The 25,669-nt window shown below is 36.4% G+C and overlaps 1 protein-coding gene across 8 annotated transcripts in view; it reads left to right on the forward strand.

Annotated features, from left to right (window-relative positions):
• The window catches only part of FCHSD2 (FCH and double SH3 domains 2), a 273,812-nt gene that overhangs the window by 136,575 nt on the left and 111,568 nt on the right, over positions 1-25,669 (forward strand). For all 8 annotated transcript variants that reach the window (XM_032360435.1, XM_032360440.1, XM_032360441.1 and 5 more), the window contains 3 exons: positions 9,294-9,427; positions 12,932-12,986; positions 14,273-14,401. In XM_032360435.1, coding sequence (XP_032216326.1) covers positions 9,294-9,427; positions 12,932-12,986; positions 14,273-14,401 — 318 coding nt within the window. The remainder of the gene's footprint in view (positions 1-9,293; positions 9,428-12,931; positions 12,987-14,272; positions 14,402-25,669) is intronic.

The following is a 25,669-nucleotide window of genomic DNA, read 5'->3' on the forward strand; positions in this document are numbered from 1 at the left end:
ATTTCATTCTTTTTTAAGATCAGATAATATTCCATTATGTGTACATGCTACATTTTATATACATTCTTGCATTGATCAACACTTTGGTTGTTTCCTCATTTCTTTCTGCTCTTGAGTCTGAATATTTTCTACCAATACCTCTCAGTTAATTAATACTCTATTTTGGTGTTTTTAATCTGCTTTTAAAATGTCTTTGGAATCTTAGTGTATTTTTCAGTTATAGAATTTTTAATTGAGTTTTTAAAAATAGATTCTGTGGGGCACCTGGGTGGCTCAATTGGTTAAATGTCTGCTTTCAGCTCAGGTCATGATCCCAGGGTCCTGGGATCAGGCCCCCACATTGGGCTCCCTGATCAGCAGGGAGTCTGTTTCTCTCTTTGCCCCTTCCCCCCCAGTCATGTTCTCACACACTCTCTCCCTCTCAATCTCTCTCTCTCTCTCTCAAAAATAAATAAATAAATATTTAAGAAAAAAAGATTCTCTGTTTCTGGTGCACCTCCACATGTTTTTCTTTTACCCTCTTGAATATACTATTCCTAATCTCTGTTTCATGATTCCACTGTCTGAATCACTGTAGGCCTTTTTTTTTTATGGTTTACTGTTTTTCTTGGTTTTGGGTTATTGGGGTCAGCTGTTTTAGTATGCCTCACAATGGTGGACATTTTGGATAAAAACTGTAGAGACTCAAGTGTGCCTGGGTTGCTCAGTGGGTTAAAGCCTCTGCCTTCGGCTCAGGTCATGATCCCAGGGTCCTGGGATCGAGCCCAGCATTGGGCTCTCTGCTCAGCCAGGAGCTTGCTACCTTCCTCTCTCTCTGCTGCTTCTCTGCCTACTTGTGATCTCTGTCAAATAAATAAATAAAATCTTAAAAAAAAAATTATAGAGACTCTGGAAGACATTTTTTATTTCCAAAGAGTTAAGTTTTCTGGCAGGCAGATAGAATACTGTCAGATCACCTTGATCCTGTGAGGGTCTGGTTTTAGCTTTTCGTGGGGCTGGTCTATTTCACCTTTGTTCTTATTGCCAGGATTTTAACTGTGAGAAAGTGTGGGGTGCCTACCAAAACCCTTCTACTTTGACAAGACGTGCCAACCTTTGTCTTCTCAGCATCGTATCGCTGCTCTGATCCTCTGCTAACTGCTCAGCTCATTAGCCTTTTAGCTACTGTTTTTTACTGGATTTCTTGGCGTTAACACCCGTACATGGCCATTTAGAAATCCACTGAACCGATGACTTGGGGAAATTGCATACAGATCTTTGGGCTTGCTTTTCTCTGTAGCACCCTTCTTTCCAGATCTTAGCCTCTCAAGTTTCTACTCTTTCAGCATCCTTAAACTTCAACCTCTGATTCGCCAGTCTAGTAAGAATGCCTGTTTCTTTGTAACCTGATTCAACAAATAACCTTAGGAGAAAAGTCACCTTAAATATAGAGCTTACCTAGCTGTGCTTCCCTTCTTCCAGACATCACAGTTCCCTTAAGTCCAGTGTGTATCATTGTTCCTTAGTGCTGGTAGTTTTAAACAGTGTCCAAGTTTTACATCCTAGAGGAAGGTAGTCTGAAACAACTTGTTCTGTCATTATCACAACCAAGTTTGACTTAAAGTTTTCCCTCTATAACATTTTGATATTCATGTTCTTTTAAAAACTTTCTCTATTTTGACAGTTTTCTAATACTGGGGGTAAATCCAGGCATATTATAATTATAAAGCATCTGACCATTGTGTAGATTATAATGAGAATTTTATCATGGCTTTTTCTAAATCATTTTCTGTGTGCTAACATTTGCTTATAGAACAAAATGAGCCACTATAGTCTAAGGCATTTGTCATTTTTTAAATTGAGGTATAATTAACATAACATTGTATTAATTTAAGGTGTATAATGCAGTGATTCAATATTTGTATATATGCAAAAGATCACAGTAAGTCCAGTTAACATCTCATAATTAACATCTCATAATTAATAACACTTCAGTTCATATTTTTCTCATGTATACTAGAGTTCACATTCCTTTGAAATAGTTGGGATTTACATTAGATAACACTTTAGAGTTTGTAAACTATTACTGTATCCATTATAGTCTCATTTGTTTTTCATATGTACTTGTTAGGTATGTAAATATTACTATTTTACAAATGACAAAACCAAGGCTAAAAAATATTAAGGAGACTTAGTAGTAAATAACAGAGCAGGAACTTGAATACACTACTTCCTAATTCCACATCCGATATAATTTTTAAAAATGCTTGAAGTTTAAGTTTAAATAGAAAATACATACAACCTCTTTACCTTAGTAGGCTACTTAATTCCTTTACTTCTTTTATCTTCTTAGTTTTTGTAATAGTTGTAATTAATACATTGATCATTTTTTATGATATCCTGTATTTGTTATTCTCTTCCATTTCCTAATTAATTGTTCATGTTTCTGTACAACCTTTATGTTGTTGTTGTAATTTTTATTATTATTTTAAGTAGGCTCCAGTCCCAGCTTAGAGCCCAGTGCGGACCAGGAACTCAAAACCCTGAGATCAAGACCTGAGCTGAGATTGAGAGTTGGATGGTTACCCAACTGAGCTACTACCTAGGCACCTCTATTATTTTTTATTTCTGAATGAATTTTTAATTTATTCTGCTTTTTAAAATCATACCTCTGTTTTTGGACATGACCACTAAGTCTACAATAAAAATTTAACTTTTTTCTTTGAAGTTATTATCTTAGGATGAGTTTCCAGGACACAACTACTGTTCATAGAACCTACTGGTTTGTAGGACTTTAATGTATTGGCTAAAGTTACTTTTACTTTTATTCCCGTCTTTAAATTACTGGCAGATATATCTATCTATACATGATCTGTGTCATGCTCAGGGATCGTACTTTTAATTTCTTCACTGGAATTCTAATATCCAAGTTTGTCACCATTTCATATGATCCCTTAGCCTTAGTGTAAACTTGTACATTAATTTCTGTGTTTATCAGTGGTCAGTGCTTATAACTATTGGGAAAGAGCTGGGCTTATACCACACCAAGTCTTTTTTTTTTTTTTTAAATATATAATGTATTATGTGTTTCAAGGGTACAGGTCTGTGATTCATCAGTCTTAAACAATACAAATTGCTCCCCACAACACATATCCTCCCCGATGTCCATCGCTCAACCCACTATGCCTCCTACCCAGTTCCCCTCCAGCAACCCTCAATTTGTTTCCTGAGATTAAGAGTCTTTATGGTTTGTTTCTCTCTCTGGTTTTGGCTTCTTTCATTTATCCCTCCTTTCCCCTATAATCCTCTGCCTTGTTTCTCAAATTCCACATATCAGTGAGATCATATGATAATTGTCTTTCTCTGATTGACTTACTTTACTTAGTGTAATACCCTGTAGTTCCATCCACGTCATTGCAAATGGCAAAACTTCATTTTTTTTAAAGATTTTATTTATTTATTTATTTATTTATTTGTCAGAGAGAGAGAGAGAGCTAGCACAGGCAGACAGAATAGCAGGCAGAGGCAGAGGGAGAAGCAGGCTCCCTGCTGAGCAAGGAACCTGATGTGGGACTCGATCCTAGAACGCTGGGATCATGACCCGAGCTGAAGGCAGCAGCTTAACCAACTGAGCCACCCAGGCATCCCAAAACTTCATTTTTGATGGCTGCACAATATTCCATTGTGTGTCTCTGGACCACATCTTCTTTATCCATTAATCTGTCAGTGGACACCTGGGCTCTTTCCATAGTTCAGGTATTATGGAAATAGCTGCTATAAATAACTGGAGTGCACCAAGTCTTTTCTTAAGCATTGTTAAGCTTCTTTTTAAGTATATAACTTAGTCTACCCCAGAAAACTGTATTCCTGCAGAAGAAATTTATCTTAAAATTGGAAAGGAAATCCTAGGTAATCTTTTTAGGTACAGGTCTGTGAATCACCAGGTTTACACACTTCACAGCACTGATGACTTTTATTTAATAAATGTTTTTGGTTCAGGCATACCTCAAAAATACTGTGGGTTTGGTTCTAGACCACTACAATAAATCAAATATTGGAATAAACTGAGTCAAATGAATTTTTTAGCTTCCCAGTATAAATAAAAGTTAGTTCACACTGTACTATAGACTATTTAGTGTACAATAGCTATGTCTAAAAAAATGTGCATGCCTTAATTTAAATATAGTTCATTGCTTAAAAAATGCTAACCATTATCTGAGTTTTCATGAGTCATAGTTTTATTGCTGATAGAGGATCTTGCCTTGACGTTGATGGCTGCTTATTGAGCAGGGTCGTGGTTGCTGAAGGCTGGGATGGCTGTGGCAGTTTCTTAAAATAAGACAACAATGAAGTTTGCTGAATCCATTGACTCTTCCTTTCACAGATGATTTCTCTGTATTATGTGATGTAACATGTGATAGTATTTGATAGTATTTTACCCACAGAACTTCTTTCAAAATTGGAGTCAGTCCTCTCAGACCCTGCCACTGTTTTATCAACTAAATATACTTAATATTCTAAATTCTTTGTTGTCATTTTAACAGTCTTCACCAGGAGTAGAGTCTGTCTCAAGAAACCACTTTCTTTGTTCATCCATAAGAAGCGATCCCCCATCCATTCAAGTTTTATTATGAGGTTGCAGCAATTTAGGCACATCTTCAGGCCCCACTTCTAATTCTACTTCTTTTGCTATTTCCACCACATCTGCAGTTACTTCTTTCACTGAAGTCTTGAACCTTCAATTTATAAAAAATAAAAATAAATAAATAAATGCAGTATCTGTAAAGCACAATAAAGCAAAGTACAATAAAATGAGGTATGTCTGTATTTTGCTATGTGAAGACTACTTTTCTTTTTTTTTTTTTTTTTTTTTTTAAAGATTTTATTTATTTATTTGACAGAGAGAGATCACAAGTAGGCAGAGAGGCAGGCAGAGAGAGAGAGAGGGAAGCAGGCTCTCTGCTGAGCAGGGAGCCCGATGCGGGACTCGATCCCAGGACCCTGAGATCATGACCTGAGCCGAAGGCAGCGGCTTAACCCACTGAGCCACCCAGACGCCCGAAGACTACTTTTCTTTGACAAAAATCCAGATACTCCGACTTGAAGCAGTTCGTTTGGGAAAACATGTGGTTATGGATGTACTGAAGGGTAGGGAAGAATGGATCACAAGAGATTTCTTCGTTGCACACATAGGCTCTCTAATATTATTTGATGAATAGTATCTTGGAAACTTATATAAAGAGAAAGAAAAAAGGAAAAGAATCACCCTAAATGTTCTGATGAGATTTTTGAGAAATCTTTTTAAAGATCTGAACTATCATAAAATCCACCTTGACATTGTCACATGTGCAAAAAATAATTTAATTAATAGTATTTTATAGATGAAAATGAATTAAGTAATTCCCTAAGATGTTTGGTTACCCAGTACTAAGAAAGACATCTTATTCTTCAAAGGGTAGGGATATAAGCAGTTGAGTGGCTATGTGTGGGTCTGTGCACACATGTGCCCATGGCATTCACTTTGTATGAATATACTGCGATCCTAGCCACATGGTTTGCATCCCCAGGAAAAGTTTTGACCTTCTGTGCTTAGTTTCCTCTCAAAACACTCATTATCAGACCCTTTCAGTGCAGGTAAATCGCCATTGGATTCTTGAGTTTCTCTTCACTGTTCAGTTTTTCTGAGGCCACACTCATTTTAGGTGAACACTTTGGTTATAGAAATCTTACATCTGACTCCTCTTTTAAATAATCCATCTCTGAAACTAATATATTATATGTTAACTAATTGAATTTAAATAAAATTAAAACAAAACAAAACAAATAATCCATCTCACTTTCCCATTAAACATAGTTGCATTTTTCAGACCGTGCCCCAGTTTTTGGTTCTTAATATCTCATTGAAGCCATGGAACACTTTCTAAGCTCTCCATACCCACAAACACAGCATTACTGGGATGTTTCAGTTTTCTGTGGGAGTGTCAGGTTGTCATGGTATTCTTTTTTAATTTTTATTTATTTTTATTTTTTTGGTTCTAAAATTTAACTTCTCCTTTAATTTTATTTTTTCAGCGTTCCAAGATTCATTGCTTATGCACCACACCCAATGCTCTATGCAGTATGTGCCCTCCTTAATACCCACCACCAGGCTCACCCAACCCCCCACCCTCCCTCCCCTCCAAAACCCTCAATTTGTTTTCTCAGAGCCCACAGTCTCTCATGCTTCATCTCCCCCTCCAATTTCCCCCAATTCACTTTTCCTTTCCTTCTCCTAATGTCTTCCATGTTATTCCTTATGCTCCACAAGTGACATCATATGACAATTGACTCTCTCTGCTTGATTTATTTCACTCAGCATAATCTCCTCCAGACCCATCCATGTTGATACAAAAGTTGTGTCCTCCTTTCTGATGGATGCATAATATTTTTTATTTTTATTCTTTTAAGTATTAAGTGGGGTACGTATTGCATGGAGCACTGGGTGTGGTGCATAAACAAGGAATCCTGGAACACTGAAAAAATAAAATAAAATTTTAAAAAAGTAATCTCTGTGCTCAACGTGGGGCCTGAGCTCATGACTCCAAGATCAAGAGCCACATGCTCTACTGACTGAGGCAGCCAGATACCCTTCATGGTATTATTTTTTAAATAAGCGGTTTGTTTATGGTAAGGACTATTAAAACTAAAGACAAAGGAAGATTTTTCTGCAAGATAAAAGATTATTATTTTAGTATATCTACACAGCAAAATCTTATTCAGCCACAAAAAGAAATGAATTAATACATGATATAAGATAGATAAACCCTGAACACATTATACTAAGTGAAAGTCTTGGGACATATACGGCCAGATATTATATAATTCCACTGATATGAAATGCAAGAAATTCATTGAGACAAAAATTCATTGAGACAAAAAGTAGTGGTTTCTAGGGACTAGGAGTAGGGGGAAATGGAGAGTGACTGCTAATTGGTATGGGTTTCTTTCTTTTTTTTTTTTTTTTTTGAGTGATGATAGTATTCTGGAGTTAAATAGTGGTAATAGTTGTACAATCTTAAGAATATACTGAAAACCACTGAATTGTATACTTTAAAAGGGTGAATTTTCTGCTATGTGAGTTACATGTCAATTTTTAAAAGCTTACTATTTTAAGGTAAGTTTTCTCTACATAAGGACTTTAAAAACATGGTTGTCACAAAACTGGGGCACGTACTATAGTGGTTTACATGGTAAAAGATATCACTCTTTACTGTATGACTTGGGATAAATTATTTAACCTTTGTAAGTCTTCATTTTTTAAAAAAAAAATATTTTATTTATTTATTTGAGAGAGAGCGCGAGAGTGCAGGTGCATGCACAAGCTGGGTATGGGACATAAGGCGAGAGAGAGAATCCCAAGCAGACTCTGTGCTGACAGTGGAGCCTGATGCAGGGCTCAATCCCATGACCCCAAGATCACAACCCAAGCTAAAATTAAGAGTCAGACACTGAACTTACTGAGCCACCCAGGCGCCCTGTATTTCCTCATCTTAAAATGGTACTAATATGAATACTTTTATCAGAGTTGTTTGGAGGAGTAAATGTGATAAAATTTATAAAGTACTATACTTACACATTTTGCCTGTGTGCGCGCCCATAGGGAGTCTTCTTAAATGTAGCAAAACACTGAGACTGTCATGATTATCCTAGGCCATACATGGCATGAGGTTTACTTAGAAGGACATTTGAATAGCAAACACAATTAACAAGCAGGACAGCATCCGGCACTAGTATAATTAGTTCTTCCACCAGTGTATGCCTCAGTCTGCATAGCCAACCATTTATTCTGTTTGGTTCCTCAGGTGAAAGGTCTGGGGTAAGAGAATGAGATTCACATGTACAGGGATAGCCACTGACCCTAAAGAGACTAAAAGCTTTTATTACAACTTTATTTGTTTATTTATTACACCAGAGCTTCCAAAGTCTCTGCAAAAGACTTGTCCATATACAGGCATTATCATACTCACAGAAGCCCGAACTCAGGACTTTTCCATCAGATATTTATCTTGCATTTGTACTTTCTTCCACATTGAGGCAGTTTACCTATCAATGTTCATAAGTGGTGTTGCCACATTGTGTCTTTATCAGGTTTCTGTTGAAACAGAGACCTAGAAAGTTAAGTAAGTGTCCAGTTTTCATGCAGAGAAGAAAGAGGTGAGGCTTTTTTTAACCCTTTATTTATAGCTTGGCACTTGTTAAGTGCTAAGTAAATATGCCTTAGGGAATCCTCCAGGTTTTTTGCTTACTGTAAAGTAGTCCTTTTCTTACCACCTAACAATTTTTGGGAAACTCTAGCCTGTATGTCACATGTGTAAGTTTATTTGCACTTCATCCTTTCTGCTCCAGTGTCTTTGCTCTACTCCGTGCTGTTCATCCTGTCAATATAGTTCCTCACCAGTGTCTCTTCCTGCTTTGCTGAGTTCTTGTCAGTCTCCACCAGACTCTGTTTCAGGCTCAGAAGTGTTTCAGTTGAGGCTTCCCTGAGTTGGCCTCACCTTTGCAGTGGTCTGTTGCAAACTGGGAAGTGTTTCCCCTTTAGATATCCAGAAGAGTCCCAAAGCAGTGTTACTTTGGCCCCAATGTGTTATAAGAATTTATTAATTAAACATTTATTTGAGTTAATCATGTCCGTTTCCATTCCCAGATGTGTATATGTATTCAAAAAACTGAGTTGGTAGTAATTTTGAGTAGTAATTGTTACATGGTACCCAGGTTTCTTGCTTCTCTCCATCTTGGATTTATGCTAGACTTGTCAGATTATACTCCTCCTTTCCCAGAGCAGAATTCTTCAGTATCCTTTGCACCATCAGTTCCCCAAACATGTAAAGATTTTATTAATATTTTGTAGCCCATTAAGACTTTGGCAGCACATATACTAAAATTGGCATGTTATAGAGAAGATCAGCATGATCCCCACCCAAAGATTATGAAGTAATATAGAATTGCTTTGTTCTTTTGCCTTTAGTGTCATGGTATCTCCAACAATAAAAGCATTTTCATTGTTGCTCTTCTCCTGCCTTACCTTAAACGTCATCTTCAGCAGCACTGAGGTTATTAAGAGTTGTTAAGCAAACTGGGACACTGTTCAATACATTTCTTGAGATGGGAGTACCAGCTGTTCACTGGATTTTAATTTGCAGTTTGAAGGAGACTAAAAGTGCTGATTTTTCTCCTGGGTTTCTGTCCTGAGGGCATAGTGCATAGTCCTTAGGACAAATTCATTTTTGGTAAGCCTGAAAACTAATATCATCATAATTGCACTTTGTATTTTACAGTGTGTGGACCAGTTGACAAAGATCCAAACTGAATTACAAGAGACAGTGAAAGATTTAGCTAAAGGCAAAAAGAAGTACTTTGAGACTGAACAGATGGCTCATGCAGTACGAGAGAAAGCTGACATCGAAGCAAAGTATGTGCTTTAGCATTTCTCAAAAAGTAATTATGCAAATAAATGTTATTTTTGCCAATACTTTGTTTTCTGTTAATATAGGGCATAGCCTCATTCTTAGGTTATGTTGGTTTAATCTGACCTATAAATGTTGCAATTTTTTCTTTTATATTGGATGATCTCATTTAAATTAGTATAGTAAAATGAGAATATTTGATCAGTTAGTTTTCATGTTAAAAATTGAATTTTGAGAAGGAAAAAGGACAAATGAACATTGTATTGAACGCTTAGCAAAGCTGGTTGAAGTTGCTATGGTGTCAGAATATCCGGGCTTAGGATCCTCATTTATTTCATGTTAGACTCTAAATGAGTTGTTGTTGGAAATCCCTGACCCTCAGCATGCCATTGAAGGCACCTTGGACATCTCAAATAAATAAAGAGCACTGACCTCAGTATAGAAATCCTGCCCCAGACACAGTTTCTCTCTTGTGTGAAATTCTAATATATATACTTTTTAAATGTATGCTTTAACAAATGTGTGAATTTTAATTTTAGTATATGTGAATCATAAGCCCTTTATTTTGAGAATAATTAGGAAAAGAAGGAACTGGCAATTGATAATAAAAGGGTATATAAAGTGAGCAGTACAGATTTTTGCTATCACAAGCTGAGGAAAGATAAAGTTTTTGAGAAAAAATAAACCTGTGCCATTGAATGGGACTCTAAAGAGGTCTATTAAGAAAGCTGACTCTTAACTCCGAGGCATGAAATCAGAAAGGTCATGAACATTTGTACAGACCAGTGGAGGAGGGGAATTCTTTCTAATATGTTTTTATCTATAGGAAGTTAAGCAATCTCATAAGCATCTTGTGAAAATTTAGGGTTTCCTCCAAAGTTAATTCAGTACCAAGGACTGGTTGACAAATATTCCTAAAGTATTTAACATTACTGGAAAACATATTTAATATTACGCTATTTTAGTTTATTGTCTTTATTATTTTTCTGAGTATGCAGATATTTCCCATACTTTGATAGAGTCAGTGTACCCATCATTCCAATAAGATCTGAAGATTTTAGATTAGGTGATCTCCTTATAGGAATTTCCTGTGATGGTGGTTTTGGGGAATTTGTTTTTTTAAAACTTTCAGGGATTCTAGAACAGAGAGTTGAGAGATCTGTTAGAGCATATATAAATACCTACTTTAGCCAAGGTCCACAGAGCAAAAATGAGGACATTTCCAAAGCAGTTCCTAAGAAGTATGGATTTGACAGGATCTAATTCACAGATGCTCATCGCAAAACACAGCCTTCTAATATGGCCCAAATTCAAAGCAGTTACATCAAATGAGACATTTTATTTCAGTGTGTAACTTTCCTGGAAAATTCATTCAACTACAGAGTAAGAAATGCCTCTTTATCTTCATTGGCTCTCTAAATGTTTATTGAATAATTATTTTGGGTATTTTGAGTACAGAGATGAATAAGATAAGCTTTGCATCCTTAAGAAATTTAAAGCCTATAATTAAAGGCAGTTGTGTTTTAAAGTAACTTTATGATTTGTTTATTCACAGTAGACTCAAATTAAGTACCTACCGTCACTTACGTAGTAACTAATAATATGTTCACTGTAGTTGTATGAAAACACTGCTTTGTAAGCATAGAAAATAAATTAATTTTGCCTGATGAGAAAGGAAACCTTTATAGAAGAAGTGATAGAGTCTTGAAGGAGATGAGAAGGAAGCTCAGGAAGGAGAAATAAAGATGGGACTATGTGTACTTTTGATAGATGGTGAGCTGTGCATATTAAGAGAGAGAATAAAAAGGAAGAGGGATGCCAGTTGAAAGGAAGGATGGGTTCCATTTTGGATATGTAGGTATGTAGTTTCTGAAGAGCCTGCGGGACACTGAAGTGAATAAATTTGGCAGGGAGTCATGTATCTAACTCTCAGGTGAGAATCTGGGCCTGAAGATCTCGCTTTGGGGTTAGTTGCCTATCAGATGATAGTTACAGGGATGAAATCATATATAAAACGAGAAATTGAGGTTGGGACCCTAAGGAGCATTAACATTTGGAAGTAGGTGGGGAGTGTGCAATACAATTCAATATTTATTTGTATCTTATTTGTTGTAGATCAGAATCTTTGAGCATTGAAACTGTATTATTTGATCTATTACTAATATCTTCTTAAGTACCACAGAAGATTTTATATGAGGATTAGCAAATGAAACAGAAAGCAGAAACTTAGAACCTTATATTGGAAAATCTAGGTGCAACTCAGATCATTTGGATAATGACTGCAAGAAAAAGAATTGAGAATACCCCAGTCTTTTTTAATCTTGAACAGGCTCTTTCAAATTTTGAAGTGTGTGGCTTTTTCTAGTCAAAACAAATAGGAATCTGATTAATAAAAGTAGACAGAACCCCAGGAAATACGAATATGGCAAGGCAGAAAATAACAGGAGTATCTTGGACGCTATTTTTTTTAAACAGTGGAGAAGTAGTTAGGATTCACATGTGTGCATTCCTGAATGTTTCTCTTTTGTTAGAAAGGTGATAGGCTGTGTTTGCTCTCCTCCAAACATTTGCTCTGCAGAGACTGGCTTGCTCCACCTTCCATTCCCATGGGGTCTGCAACTTTCCTTGGTATTATGGCATAGCTTCCAGCACATGCACTGAGTTCTCCCATGGCAATCACCATGACACTGCTGTCAAGACAAACATTGCAGCTTCAAAAATCACTGGTCGGTTGTGGGAGTGTTGTTATTCCTTACTGTTTGTCTGTTGACTTTCTCCTTCTGTTTATCTCTAGCTGTTTGGGTAAAACCAACGTATTTTTACTACTGATTGTTAATTATGTTTCCTTCCCAAACTGAAAGGAATTGAGGAAAATAAGAACATCAGAATGGGAGAAGATTAAATAAAATAAAATCATATAGGGCAGAGCCCAAGGACTTTCTCACTGTGTTGCAAATACTATGGTAAGAGTGGAGGGAGCACACAGGCTGGGAGCCAGACAAGAAGGACTTTTCATGGGAGAAATAATGGAATTAAGGACTTTGAAGACCTTGGGAATATCCTACTGTAGGTTGCATTGCAGGTGTTGTCACAGCCTATTGCACATGACCCTGAAAGCCTGCTAATATTTGCCTCCCCAGATTGGTTATCCCTGAGTTTCTAAACTAAGAGTGAATTTAAGTGTGTGTAATTGTATGACACTGGGAATCACCTATAGTTTGATGACTCTTGTTTATTAGGAGATACTGATATATTGTATTTGTCAAATTGTATTCTTGTCATTCAGGATATCTTAATTAAATATCCCAATTTTCTTGTTGCACTACAATACTCTTCCTGTAGTATGGGAAAATAATCATTACTCCTGGCTTTCTATTTTTTTAGTTCTCTTTTGGAATAGCATTGTGGAAAAGCATCACTGTTTTAAAATTTTGGAATTATAATACTAAAGATGTCATATGTAATTTGATAATTTTATTAAACATACTGTATTTTCTGTTTTATTATAGATCTAAACTTAGTCTTTTTCAATCAAGAATCAGTTTACAAAAAGCAAGTGTAAAGGTGAGTTTTTAAAAACTATTTCACAATTGAAAAACCTTAGCTTACTGAAAAAGAACTGGGTTTTTTGAGGGTTGAAGTCAGTTGTTTCCACCTAATTTAGAAGCATTTTAAAGTCATTAACTCGGGGAATAAGTTTCCTTCCCAGTTCATGGGAGTTTTCTGCCTAGGTGTCAACACTTTGGACACTGCTTGCTTCTCAAGATTGCTTTAGAGATAGGTTCTATACCTTACCTGCTTAGGTAGCCTGTTATCTAGAACTCTTAGTCCAAGAGACTTAGTCCTCGGGCTTTAGAAAATCTACAAAATTTATTTCATTCAGATTTACAGCCTTGAGCAGATGCTCTGGGCCAGATCCAAGTGAGATTTTCCGGTGGGACCGGTCAAGCTGCCGAATACCTGATAAGTAAGTTTAGTGACCCGCCTTTGGCTGTCAGGATCCCAGCCAGCATACTATTCTTTTGGCACATGAGGAATGCTGATTTTTTTAATTTTTATTTTTGAAAGATTTTATTTATTTATTTGAGAGAGAGAGAGTGAGAGAAAGAGAACACAAACAGAGGGGGAGAGGCAGAGGGGGAAGCAGACTCCCGAGAAGCAAGGAGCCTAATGTGGGACTCGATCCCAGGACCCTGCCATCATGACCCAAGCCAAAGGTAGACACTTAACCAACTGAGCCACCCAGGTACCTGGAATGCTGATTTTTTAAAAAAAGATTTTCTAACTCATAGCAGATTTACCCATGTTTTTGAGAAGTAGGTACTTAATTTGGGAACCTTTATTTTCCCATCTGAATAAAATGAGCAAAATACTTTGAAGTATTTTGAAAAGCTTTGGAAGTATGTTAAGTGTAAATAACATGTGAAAACACTCTTGGGGTGCCTGGGTGGCTCAACGACTGCCTTCGGCTCATGTCATGATCCCAGGATCCTGGGCTCAAGCCCTGCATCAGGCTCCCTGCTCAGTGGGGAGCCTGCTTCTTCCTCTCCCTCTGCTGTTCTGCTTGCTTGTGTTCTCTTTCTCTGTCAAATAAATCAATAAAATCTTAAAAAAAAAAAAAAAAGAAAAAGGAAACACTCTCACCATGTGTAACAGTTGTAATCATTATTCAATTCCTCAATAGTGTTGAATATTTTATATGCAAATACATATTTCTCCACATGGTTACCTTTACTCTTGTTGGAGAGCCATTAATTGCCATTAATTGCCAGCTAAGAATGGTATCCTCATTTATCTTACAGCGCAATATCAGTTTGTGTTGATTTTTTTTCTCTTTCACTATGTTTCAGTTAAAAGCCCGGCGATCTGAATGTAATTCTAAAGCTACCCATGCAAGGAATGATTATCTTCTTACACTAGCAGCAGCAAATGCACACCAGGATCGCTACTATCAAACAGATTTAGTTAACATTATGAAGGTAATACAGCCTTAATATCTGTGCTCATTTGTTTCGTTAGAGACAAAACAACTTGTGAGTTGACTATTCGGGAGATAGCATTGAGTCAGTAGAATAGCAGCCAGGTTTCTTGGCAGTTCTTTGAACTATACTTGATATTGTTTGGGTACTCTCTCTTTCAGGTAATTCTGAATTAATTTTTAATATAAGAAAGTATTTAAAGCCAAATCACAATAAAAAGACTAACTGCAATCGCTAGTAGTGGCAGATATTTACTCTATAATGGTTATTAATATATAAGATCCAGAATAAGATTTTTTTAAGGCTTAGATTTTTAAAATTTTATAATTTTACTTTTAATTAATAGGTAAACTTGTATGTTGATGTTTTATGATTTTGAGGTACCCATGAGAAGAAGAGAAAATGTCTGGTAATTATATGAAGATGTCTCTACCCTAGGTAGCACTCTGAAATGTAGATAGATTGTATTATACTTTCTTGTGTACTCAAACTCAATTTGGTCTTTCCCTGTTTATACATGTATTTGTTTCTTTCACTTCCAATGAAGTAAAAGAAAAGGGGTAGAGAAGAAAATCTTTTTTAAACTTCTGCCAGATTTCACCTGTCACTGCATAGAGTGTATCTCATTTTCTCCTGTCTTCTTAAGGACCCAAACATTTGATTATTCTGTCTTTCTCTTATATTTTCAACCCATGCTTTTCAAATATTGTTCTTAATGACTATTGAAACACATTAATTGAATTGCTTGCTTTATAGATCAGAATCTTTGAGAAAGGGGATGCAACAGGAGTGGGTGCTCTTTTCTTCTACAGGGCCTCTGGGAAAGAGATAAACTCTGTCTAGAAACTGTAAGTTCTTTCCTTGAAAGTAGACAGGACATTTCCTGATACCTTCAGGGAAAAATGGGAGTCATAGAGTCAAACTGGGCTAAGAAGTATCCAGTTGCAAAATGTTTTCTTCCCTTTCTGTTCATTGCCTGAACTCCCCTTTTCCTAGCTTCTGTCCTGTTTTGAATTCCACTGGTTAGAACATGGGTGGTAAGAGAGACAAGGGATTGTTTTGACATCCCAGATGAGAGCTCTGTTTACATTTCCCAATAAAATGTTAGACCTAGAGGTTTAAGCATTTTAGTATCTTATTAGGTGTACATAGCCCTTCAGATTTACAAGAAGCAACTAGAGACTTGACCTCCCATTTTACCATGCTTTCTCTAGGGAAATATATATGTCTACTCAGTCTTAGACAACCCATTTATTAAAGAAGATACTCAGTACAGTTTACACTTAAAGTTGTGATTCCCTGTATACTGCCCACTCTTAAAGCTGTTAACTATATATTTCCCCTTTGAATACTTTAAAATGAACATACTAGTTAAGCAGCAGCAAGAATAAAATCTTTATGTTTTTTAAATTGAATCCTCAGGCTAAAAGACCTCTTTCTTGAAACCCTGTGGCCTTTGATAAACTGGGAAAGGTACAGTATTATTTTGGGGGTGTATCTTCTGCCCAATACAAAGAGGAAGTTAATGGGCCTGGCCAGCTCTCAGATTATATATCTTTGAACTTGCTTTGAAGTCCTAATGCAGATATTTGATCGGCATTGGTTAGGTTATGCTTCAGATTACTCATTTCAATCGACATTGTAAGGTACTGGAATGATAAAAATAGAGACTGGAGTCCTCTTTTGTCCCTTAAAAATAGACAGATATATTCTCATAGACAGATATATTCTCAGTTTTCATGTTGTGTATGTGTGAATTCATTTTCTTCCTCATGTTAACGCTGTAGTCTGCAGTATTTGAAAACTGTCATCAGTCATATTGTCAGCTGCTGAGTGAGTTTCTATCATTGAATTGACAGTGGCCCTTCGTACCTTTCTTAGAAAAGTCTTGTTTTCTGAATTGTTGTTAAGGTTATGATGCCCTAGCTAGGATCTTTTTAAACAAATTCTATGGATACTTTTGAGGCAGGAGGTTTGATTCTTGGGTTTAATCATAAACATTTAATAGTCACTTACAATGTGGTAGATACTGGACTACACTTTGGGAAGAAGCAGAGATGACAAAGACACTCTTTATCTTCAAAGAGCTCAGTCTGGTGGAAGAGAGAAAAATATATAGAAATGATTACAAATTAGAACAATGAAGCCCCGCATCCAAGCCTCACTCAAAAAAATTGAAAAATCCAGAATAACCAGCTCTCTTTATACCTTAAAGAACTGGAAAATCAAAAATTAAGCCAACCCCACAAACAAGAAGGGAATAATCAAGATTAGAGCAGATATCAATAAAATAGAAACTAGAGATACAGTAGAACACATCAACGAAACTAGAAGCTGGTTTTTGGAAAAAATCAATAAGATCAATAAACCACTGGCCAAACTAATCCAAAAGAAAAGAGAGAGGACCCAAATTAATAAAATTATGAATGAAAAGGGAAAGATCATGACTAACACCAAGGAAATAGAAAAAAATCATCAGAAATTAGTATCAACAGTTACATGCCAGTAAGTTAAGCAACCTAGGTGAAATGAATACATTACTGGAAACCTATAAACTTCCAAAACTGAATCAGGAAGAAATTGACAACCTGAGTAGACCAATATCTAGTAATGAGATTGAAGCAGTGACCAAAAACAAGAGCCCAGGACCTGATGGATTCCCTGGAGAATTCTACCAGACATTCAGAGAAATAATATCTATTCTCCTGAAGCTGTTTCAAGAAGTAGAAACAGAAGGGAAACTTCCAGACTCTTTTTACGAAGCCAGCGTTACTCTGATTCCCAAACCAGGCAAAGACTCCACCAAAAAGGAAAATTTCAGACCAATATCCCTGATGATATGGATGCCAAGATTCTCAACAAGATCCTAGCTAATAGGATCCAACAGTACATTAAAAAGATTATCCACCATGACCAGGTAGGATTTATCTATGGGATACAAGGGTGGTTCAACATTCACAAATCAGTGTAATAGAACAAATCAATAAGAGAAGAGAGAAGAACCACACGGTCCTCTCAATTGATGCAGAAAAAACATTTGACAAGATACAGCATCCATTCCTGATTAAAACGCTTCAAAGTATAGGGATAGAGGGAACATTCCTCAACTTCATAAAATCCATCTATGAGAAACCCACAGCAAATATCACTCTCAATGGGGAAAAGCTGACAGCCTTCTCTTCTGGCTGCTGGGAAGTAATGTAGTTTGTTTCTCAAAATTCCTTTTTTTGTAGCACATTTTTGTATCATAAATTTCAAAAATATCGTAAGCTAATATTTTATAAGCTTGGGTAGTATATTCTTAGTAGTTTGGATAGGGAAGGATGAAACACAGTGCATCAAAGTAGAAAAGGGAAGGAATGTCCAGCTAATGAGAATTTGGAAAGTTTAATAATACTAGGACAAGATGATAATTGGGCAAAGTGATAAAATTAAACTTCATCTTTCTATGTGAAATAAATCTAGAAAATATAATATGGCATATCTTTTGCTGATACTTGTTTTGGTTAAGTGAGGATAAAGTCATTATTGGTAACCAAGTCCCTTACTCATACGGCTTTTCCAGTTAACCTCTAATTATTCTGAGAGTTTTCCTAATTCACATGTGGGATTATGAAACTCCTTTTTTTTTTTTTTAAAGTCAAGACTCTTTTGGTTTCCCTGCCGAATAATTCTCTAGCTGTTGTACTTCTCTTTCACCCAGTGTTTGTTCACTTTATAAATTATCATGGAAGCTCCACATCTCTGCTTCTATTACTTTGCATCCTCTTTCTTTATGTCCTCTTTGTTAGAGTAATCATTTGGCCCAATTTTTATGAATATTCTATCAATCCCAATTCTATGTGTTAACCTTACCCTTACTATTATCCATGGTTTGCCTTTCCATCAGTGGCTGCAATTTTCTAAACTGGAGGCTGCTCTTTGTTCCCTTGAGTAAGTGCCCCGTCCTAGGTTTCAGATGACAACTGCTATCAATCTGTCCTCTAGAGCGCTAAAGCTGCACTGTGCAGTATGGTAGTCCTTAGGTACATGCGACTGTTTTAAATAATTAAAAATAAGTAAAATCTTAAATTCTGTTCTGTAGTCATAATACCCACATTTCAAGTGCTCCAGAGCCTCATGTGGCTAGTGGTGACATACTGCATAGTACAGATATAGCATATTTCCATCATCATGGAAAGTTCTGTTGGATGGCAATGCTCTAAAGGCTATTTAGTTTTTACTTATTTTCCTTCCATCCTTCTTTCTCTGGCTATCATCAGATCTGCTGATCATTTTTCTCAGTAACTATGACCATGATTATGTATGTTATTTCAGAATTAATTGCTCCTTCGTTTGCACTCTATACTTGGAAATAAAATAGGGGTTGGCAAACATTTTCTGTAAAGTGCCTAATAGTAAATACTTTAGGTTTCTCTGTCACAACCATTCAGCCCTGACCTTGTCATTGACAACATGTAAACAAATGAATGGTTGGGTTCCAGTAAAACTTTATTTACAAAAATGGGTGTTGAGCTGGATTTGACTCACAGGCCTTAGTTGCCGATCCTTGGTATAGGACTTGAAACTGAATATGAAATTTTCAAATTAAGTACATTCAAAGGTTGATAAATACCCATTAACTCACCACTCAACTGTAGAAATGAAACAGTAACTAGTAAAATGGAAGCCTCCTATGTGACTCATCCTAAAATACATCTCTCTCATCCACCATGTTGTAACCGCTTTTCTGACGATATATAGTGTATCATACTCTGCGTCTTGCTTTTTGCCCACTAAATACTTTATTTGTGGATTAATACCAATTTTTTACCTTATTTATTCATTATCATTTTGCTATATAGTATTTCATTATGTATGTTTTATAAATTACTTATTGATGTTCTCAACTGAACTTTTTGTTGGTTTTGTTTTACTTATAAATGAAACAGTGCTGCTATTAAATGTTCTTGTATATATCTCCTGGTGTTCTTCTGCAAGAAGTCCTTAAACAAATATACCTAGGAGTGGTGTGTTCCAGCCACTTTACCGAAGAGTATCAGATTGTGTTACAGCTCCTTTTATTATATATTTTAACATTGTTTGCATGTCATGTTAAACTCAGCACGTATTTCAGTGTGTACTGGTGATAGGCATTTGGGGATTCAGAGGTGAATTAGACATGATCCATAGTCACTGAGCCAGCAATAAGGCTATAATTCTCCGGAGCAAAGGGCTTAAGACCTATGAGGTGGTAGATCTTTCCCTTGCTTTATTGGTTATGTTATACTTGGCTTCCTGTGACACAGAAGGAGAAAATCAGAATGCTTCTTGCCCATTTTTTAAAGCAAAAATTGCCCAAAATTATAAAGCGGTAATTTAAAAATATTTTTAGCATTTGAACAACTGCTACAGACTCCTGCATGGAATCCTTATATACAAAGCAGATGAAAGGAGACCGTTTGGTTAAAACTTGTGAGGCTGTTTCCCCTTTGTATGTTTTCTCCATTCCCTCTACCTGTGTATATCGTCTTCTACTTACTTTGGGTTTGTGAGATATTACACTGAATACCAGGGCTCCTTGAAATAAAATTTGGAAACTGTTCTAAGATAGGATTTTCCAACTAGTAAATTTTTTATAGAATTCTAAGCTTTACCTAGGTGATTTCCTTGCTAGACGTTTTCAAAGTAATGTTTTAAAAATGTAAATCAGGGGTGCCTGAGTGGCTCAGTTGGTTAAGCATCTGCCTTCAGCTCAGGTCATGATCCTGGAGTCCCGCGATCAAGTTCCATATTCAGCTCCCTGCTCAGCAGGGAGTCTGCTTCTGCTGACCTCTCTCCTCTCATGTTCTCTCTCATTTTCTCTCTCTCTCTCTCCCTCTCAAATAAATGAATAAAATCTTTTAAAAAATGTAAATCAGATCATGATAATCTACTGCTCACATCCTCTAGTGACAACTGAATATTCTGAATATTCTGGCTTAAGGACTTATCCTGGGGGGTGCCTGGGTGGCTCAGTGGGTTAAGCCTCTGCCTTCAGCTCAGGTCATGATCTCAGGGTCCTGGGGTCGAGTCCCACATTGGGCTCTCTTCTCGGCAGGAAGCCTGCTTGTCCTCTCTCTTTGCCTGCCTCTCTGCCTACCTGTGATCTCTGTCTGTCAAATAAATAAATAAATAAAACCTTTGGAATAACAACAACAACAACAAAACTTTAAGGACTTATCCTGGGCTGGAGAATCAACAATAAATGAGGATTCTAAAGCAGAGAATACATAAAACTACTTATGGGAGTAGTGTATAAGGTGACAAGAGGCAAAAGGAGAAAACTTAAACTGGCTCTTTAGAGTCAACTTTATTAAGTTATAATTAATATAAAATAAAATGCATCTATTTTAAGTATAGTGTTGGTTGAGTGTTGACACACACATATATATCCATGTGTTGACACACATATATATATCCATGTAATTGCTGTCTTAATCATAATATATAGAATATTTCTGTCCCCAAAACTTCTCTCTTGTTCCTTTGCAGTTATATTTCGTTTGTATCACTATGTAGTAAATCAGCCCAAACTTAGAGACTTTAAATTATCTCCATCTACTATTTCACAGTTTTTTAGTTTAAAAACCCAGGTGGGCTGAGCTGGGTCCTCTGCTTAGGATCTTACAAAGGCAGAACCTTGATTTTGATTTTGCCTGGACTGAGGTTTTCTCTGGAGTCTCTTGAGAGACTCTATTCCCAGGGTCATTCAGGTTGTTGACTTAAGTCCTTTTTTGCTTGATGGCTATAGGCTGAAAGTCACTCAGGTTGCTTTCAAGGCCATTCCACATGATTCCCTTTATCTCCCAACCAGCGCGTAGACTCTTGTTCATGTTTTCAATCTCTGACTTTCTCTTTTGCTACTAACCAGAGAAAATTTGGGGCTTTTAAAGGGCTCCTGTGATGAAATTAGGTCTACCAGATAATCTCTCTATTGTTATGATAACATAACATTATCATAGGAATAATATTGCATTGTTCATTAATTTTTTCCACCCTCAGATTATGTAATGACAAGTGTTGTTGGGATTGTTTTATAATTCTGCTTCCCTCCGTAGTCCTGTATTTATTTTGTTAAATTTATTCCTAAGTATGTCAATGTTACTTATAACCATTATGTTTTCATTTCATCTGTCAATTCTTTTTATTAATATCTAGAAATACAGTTGATTTTCATATATTGACTTATGGCAGTTACTATGTTACTCTGCATAACAGATTACTGAAAAGCTTAGTGGCTTTAAACAACACAGGTATTTATTTTTCCCTTGAATCTCTACTTTGGACAGAGCTCAGTGGGGATAACTTATCTCTGTACCATTCCACATCAGCTAGAGCAGCTTAGAGGCTAGCAGCTGAATTCTTCTGAGAGTGTGCTTTCTCCCATGTTTAGTGCTTGGTGTTCCATGTTGGCTGAGACTCTGGGGGCTGTCAGCTGGAGTTCCTGCACATGGCTTCTCTGTGTTGCCTGGGCTGCTTCTCCGTGTTGGGTTCCAAAGACAAATTATGTGAGGAGGGGAAGGAGGCTGGCCAGGCAATATTGCCTTTTATGAAATAGTCTCAAAGGTCATACAATTTATTTTCTCCATTCCGTTCGTCAAAGCAGTTACAAGGTTCAACCCAAGATCAAGAGGGGTTGTTGGGATAGATTCTGCTTCTTAGTGCAGTATGGCAAAGTTATGGAAGAAGAGGTGGCACCAGAAATACTGCTCTGACTGTATTTTGGCAAATGCAATCTGCTACATGACCTTTTATCCTGCAGTCTTCCTCAATTCACTTATTCTAGTAGCTTTTTTGTGGATTCTTTACAGTTTTAAATAACCATGATCATGTCATAGTTTATTTCTGTCTTTTTTCTTAAAGATTTTATTTATTGCGAGAGAGAGAGAGAGAGAGAGAGAGAATGCACGCACACAGGCAAGGAAGGGACAGAGGGAGAGGGAAAAGCAGACTCCCCGCTGAGCAGAGAGCCCAATGCAGGGCTCCATCTCAACACCCTGGGACCGTGACCTGAGCCATGGGCAAATGCTTATCCACCTGAGCCACCCAGGCACACCCATTTCTGTATTTCTAATCTAGAAATCTTTTTATTTCTTGCCTTATTCTATTGACTAGAATCCTTAGTACAGTGGTGAATAGAAGTGGTTCGAGTTGCTATCCTTGTCTTTTTCTGAGATCTTTTGGGGAAAGTAAAAAACCAACTTTTGAAGAATTATTTTGGTAAAATACACAAAACATTAAATTCTCCATTTTATTTTTTTATTTTTTTAAAGATTTTATTTCTTTATTTGACAGATAGAGATCACAAGTAGGCAGAGAGGCAGGCAGAGAGAGAGAGAGGAGGAAGTAGGCTCCCAGCTGAGCAGAGAGCTGGACTCAGGGCTCTATCCCAGGACTCTGGGATCATGACCTGAGCCGAAGGCAGAGACTTTAACCCACTGAGCCATCCAGGCGCCCCTAAATTCTCCATTTTAACCATTTCCTTTTTTTTTCTTTTCAATTCCAGTTTCATTAGCATATCGTGTTATATTAGTTTCAGGTGTACAATATAATGATTCAACAATTCTATACATTAGTCAGTGTTCATCATGATAAGTGCACTCTTAATTTTCTTTATCTCCTCTCTGGTAACCATCAGTTTGTTCTCTATAGTTAAAAGTTTGTTTTTTGGTTAGTCTCTTTTTTTCTTTGTTTTGTTTCTTAAATTCCCCATATGAATGAAATTGTATGGTATTTGTCTTTCTCTGACTTACTTCACTTCACATTATCCATGTTGTTGCAAATGGCAATATATCATTCTTTTTGTGGCTGAGTATATTCCATTGTGTATGTTTACCACATCAATCAGTGGATGCGTGGCTGCTTCCATAATTCGACTATTGTAAGTAATGCTGCAGTAAACATAGGGGTGTATATATCTCTTCAAATTAGTGTTTTCGTATTCTTTGGATAAGTACCCAGTAGTGGAATTAATGAATCATATGGTAATTCTGTTTTTAATTTTTTGAAGAACCTTCACACTGTTTTCTACAGTGGCTACACCGGTTTGCATTCCAACCTTCAGTAAATGAGGGTTATTTTTCCTCCACATCCTCACCAATACTTGTTGTTTCTTATGTTTTTGATGTTAGCCATTCTGACAGGTATGAAGTGATACCTCATTGTGGTTTTGATTTGCATTTCCCTGATGATCAGTGATACTGAGCATCTTTTCATGTGTCTGTTGGACATCTCTATGTATTCTTTGGAAAAATGTCTCTTCATGTCTTTGCCCATTTTTAAATTGGATTATTTGGGTTTTTTATGTTGTGGAAGTTCTTTATATATTCTGGATGCTGACCCTTTGTCAGATAGGTCATTTGCAAATATCTCCTCCTGTTCAGCAGGTTTTCTTTTAGTTTTTTTGACTGTTTCTTTGCTGTTCAAAAGCTTTTTATTTTGATGTACTCTGTGTAGTTTATTTTTGCTTTTGTTTCCTTGCTTCAGGAGACATATCTAGAAAAATGTTGCTGCTACTAATATCAGAGAGGTTACCACCTGTTCTCTTCTAGGATTTTTATGGTTTTCTGCCTCACATTTAGGTCTTTAATGCATTTTGAGGTTATTTTTGTGTATGGTGTAAGAAAGTGGTCCAATTTCATTCTTTTGCAAGGGGCTGTCCATTTTTCCCTGTGCCATTTGTTAAAGAAACTTTTTCTCATTGCATATTCTTGCCTCCTTTGTCAAAGATTAATTGATTAATTAATCATGGGTTTATTTCTAGATTTTCCATTTTGTTCCATTGATCTATGTGTCGCTTTTTGTGCCAATGCCATATTGTTTTGGTTACTACACCTTTGAAGTGTATCTTCAAATCTGAGATTGTAATACTTCCACTTTTGTTCTATTTCAAGACTACTTGGGCTATTGTGACCTTTTGTGTTTCCATAAAAATTTTAGGATTGTTTGTTCTAGTTCTGTGAAAAATGCTATTAGTATTTTGATAGGGATTATTTTTAAGATTTTATTTACTTGAGAGAGAGAGAGAGCATGAGCAGGGGGAGGGGCAGAAAGAAAGGGAGAAGGATACTCCCCACTGAGCAAGAGCCCTACATGGGGCTCAGTGCCAGGACCTTGAGATCATGATCTGAGCCAAAGTCAGACGCTTAACTGACTGAGCCACCCAGGTGCCCCGTGATAGGGATTGCATTAGATCTGTAGATTGCTTAGTATGGACAATCAATCTGTAGATTAATGGTATGGACATTTTAACAATGTTTGTTCTTCCAATCCATAGCATATAATATCTTTCCATTTGTTTGTGTCATCTTCAGTTTCTTTCATTGTTGTTTTATAGTTTCTAAAGTATAGGTCTTTTTACATCTGTGGTTAAGTTTATTCCTAGGTATTTTATGATGTTTGGTGCAGTTGCAAATGGGATTATTTTCTTAATTTTCTCTTTCTGCTTCTTCATTATTAGTGTATAGAAATGCAGTGGTTTTCTGTATTTTGATTTTGTATCTTGTGACCTTACTGAATTCATTTATCAGTCTAGTAGTCTTATGGTGGAGTCTTTAGGGTATTTTATATATAGTATCATGTCATCTACAAATAGTGAAAGTTTTACTTCTTCCTTACCAATTTGGATGCCTTTTATTCCTTTTTCTTGTTTGATTGCTGTGGCTAGGACTTCCAGTACTTAGTTGAATAAAAGTGGTGAGAAGAGACATCCTTGTCTTATTTCTGATCTTCGGGGAAAAGCTTTCAGTTTTTCATCATTGAGTATGATATTAGCTGTGGGTTTTTCATATTTGACCCTTACTATATTAGAGGTTTGTTCCCTCTAAACCTACTTTGTTGGCAGTTTTTATTACAAATGGAAATTCTACTTTGTCAGATGCTTTTTCTGCATCTGTTGAAATGATCATACGGTTTTTATTCTTTTTCTTGTTGATGTATCATGTTGATTGATTTGTGAATGTTGAACCACCTTTGCCCCTCAGGAATAAATCTCACCTGATCATGGTAATGATTTTTTTTTAATGTATTTTTGGATTTGGTTTGCTAATATTTTGTTGAGGATTTTTGCATCTATGTTCTTCACAGATATTGACCTGTAGTTCTCTTTTTTTGTGGTGTCTTTATCTGGTCTTAGTATCAGGGTGATGTTGGTCTCCTAGACTGAATTTGAAAGCTTTTCTTCCTCTTCTATTTTTTGGACTATTTTGAGAAGAATAGGTATTAACTTGTCTTAAATGTTTGGTAGAA

Source organism: Mustela erminea, chromosome 9, assembly GCF_009829155.1.
Source record: "Mustela erminea isolate mMusErm1 chromosome 9, mMusErm1.Pri, whole genome shotgun sequence".
Lineage (NCBI taxonomy): Eukaryota > Metazoa > Chordata > Mammalia > Carnivora > Mustelidae > Mustela > Mustela erminea.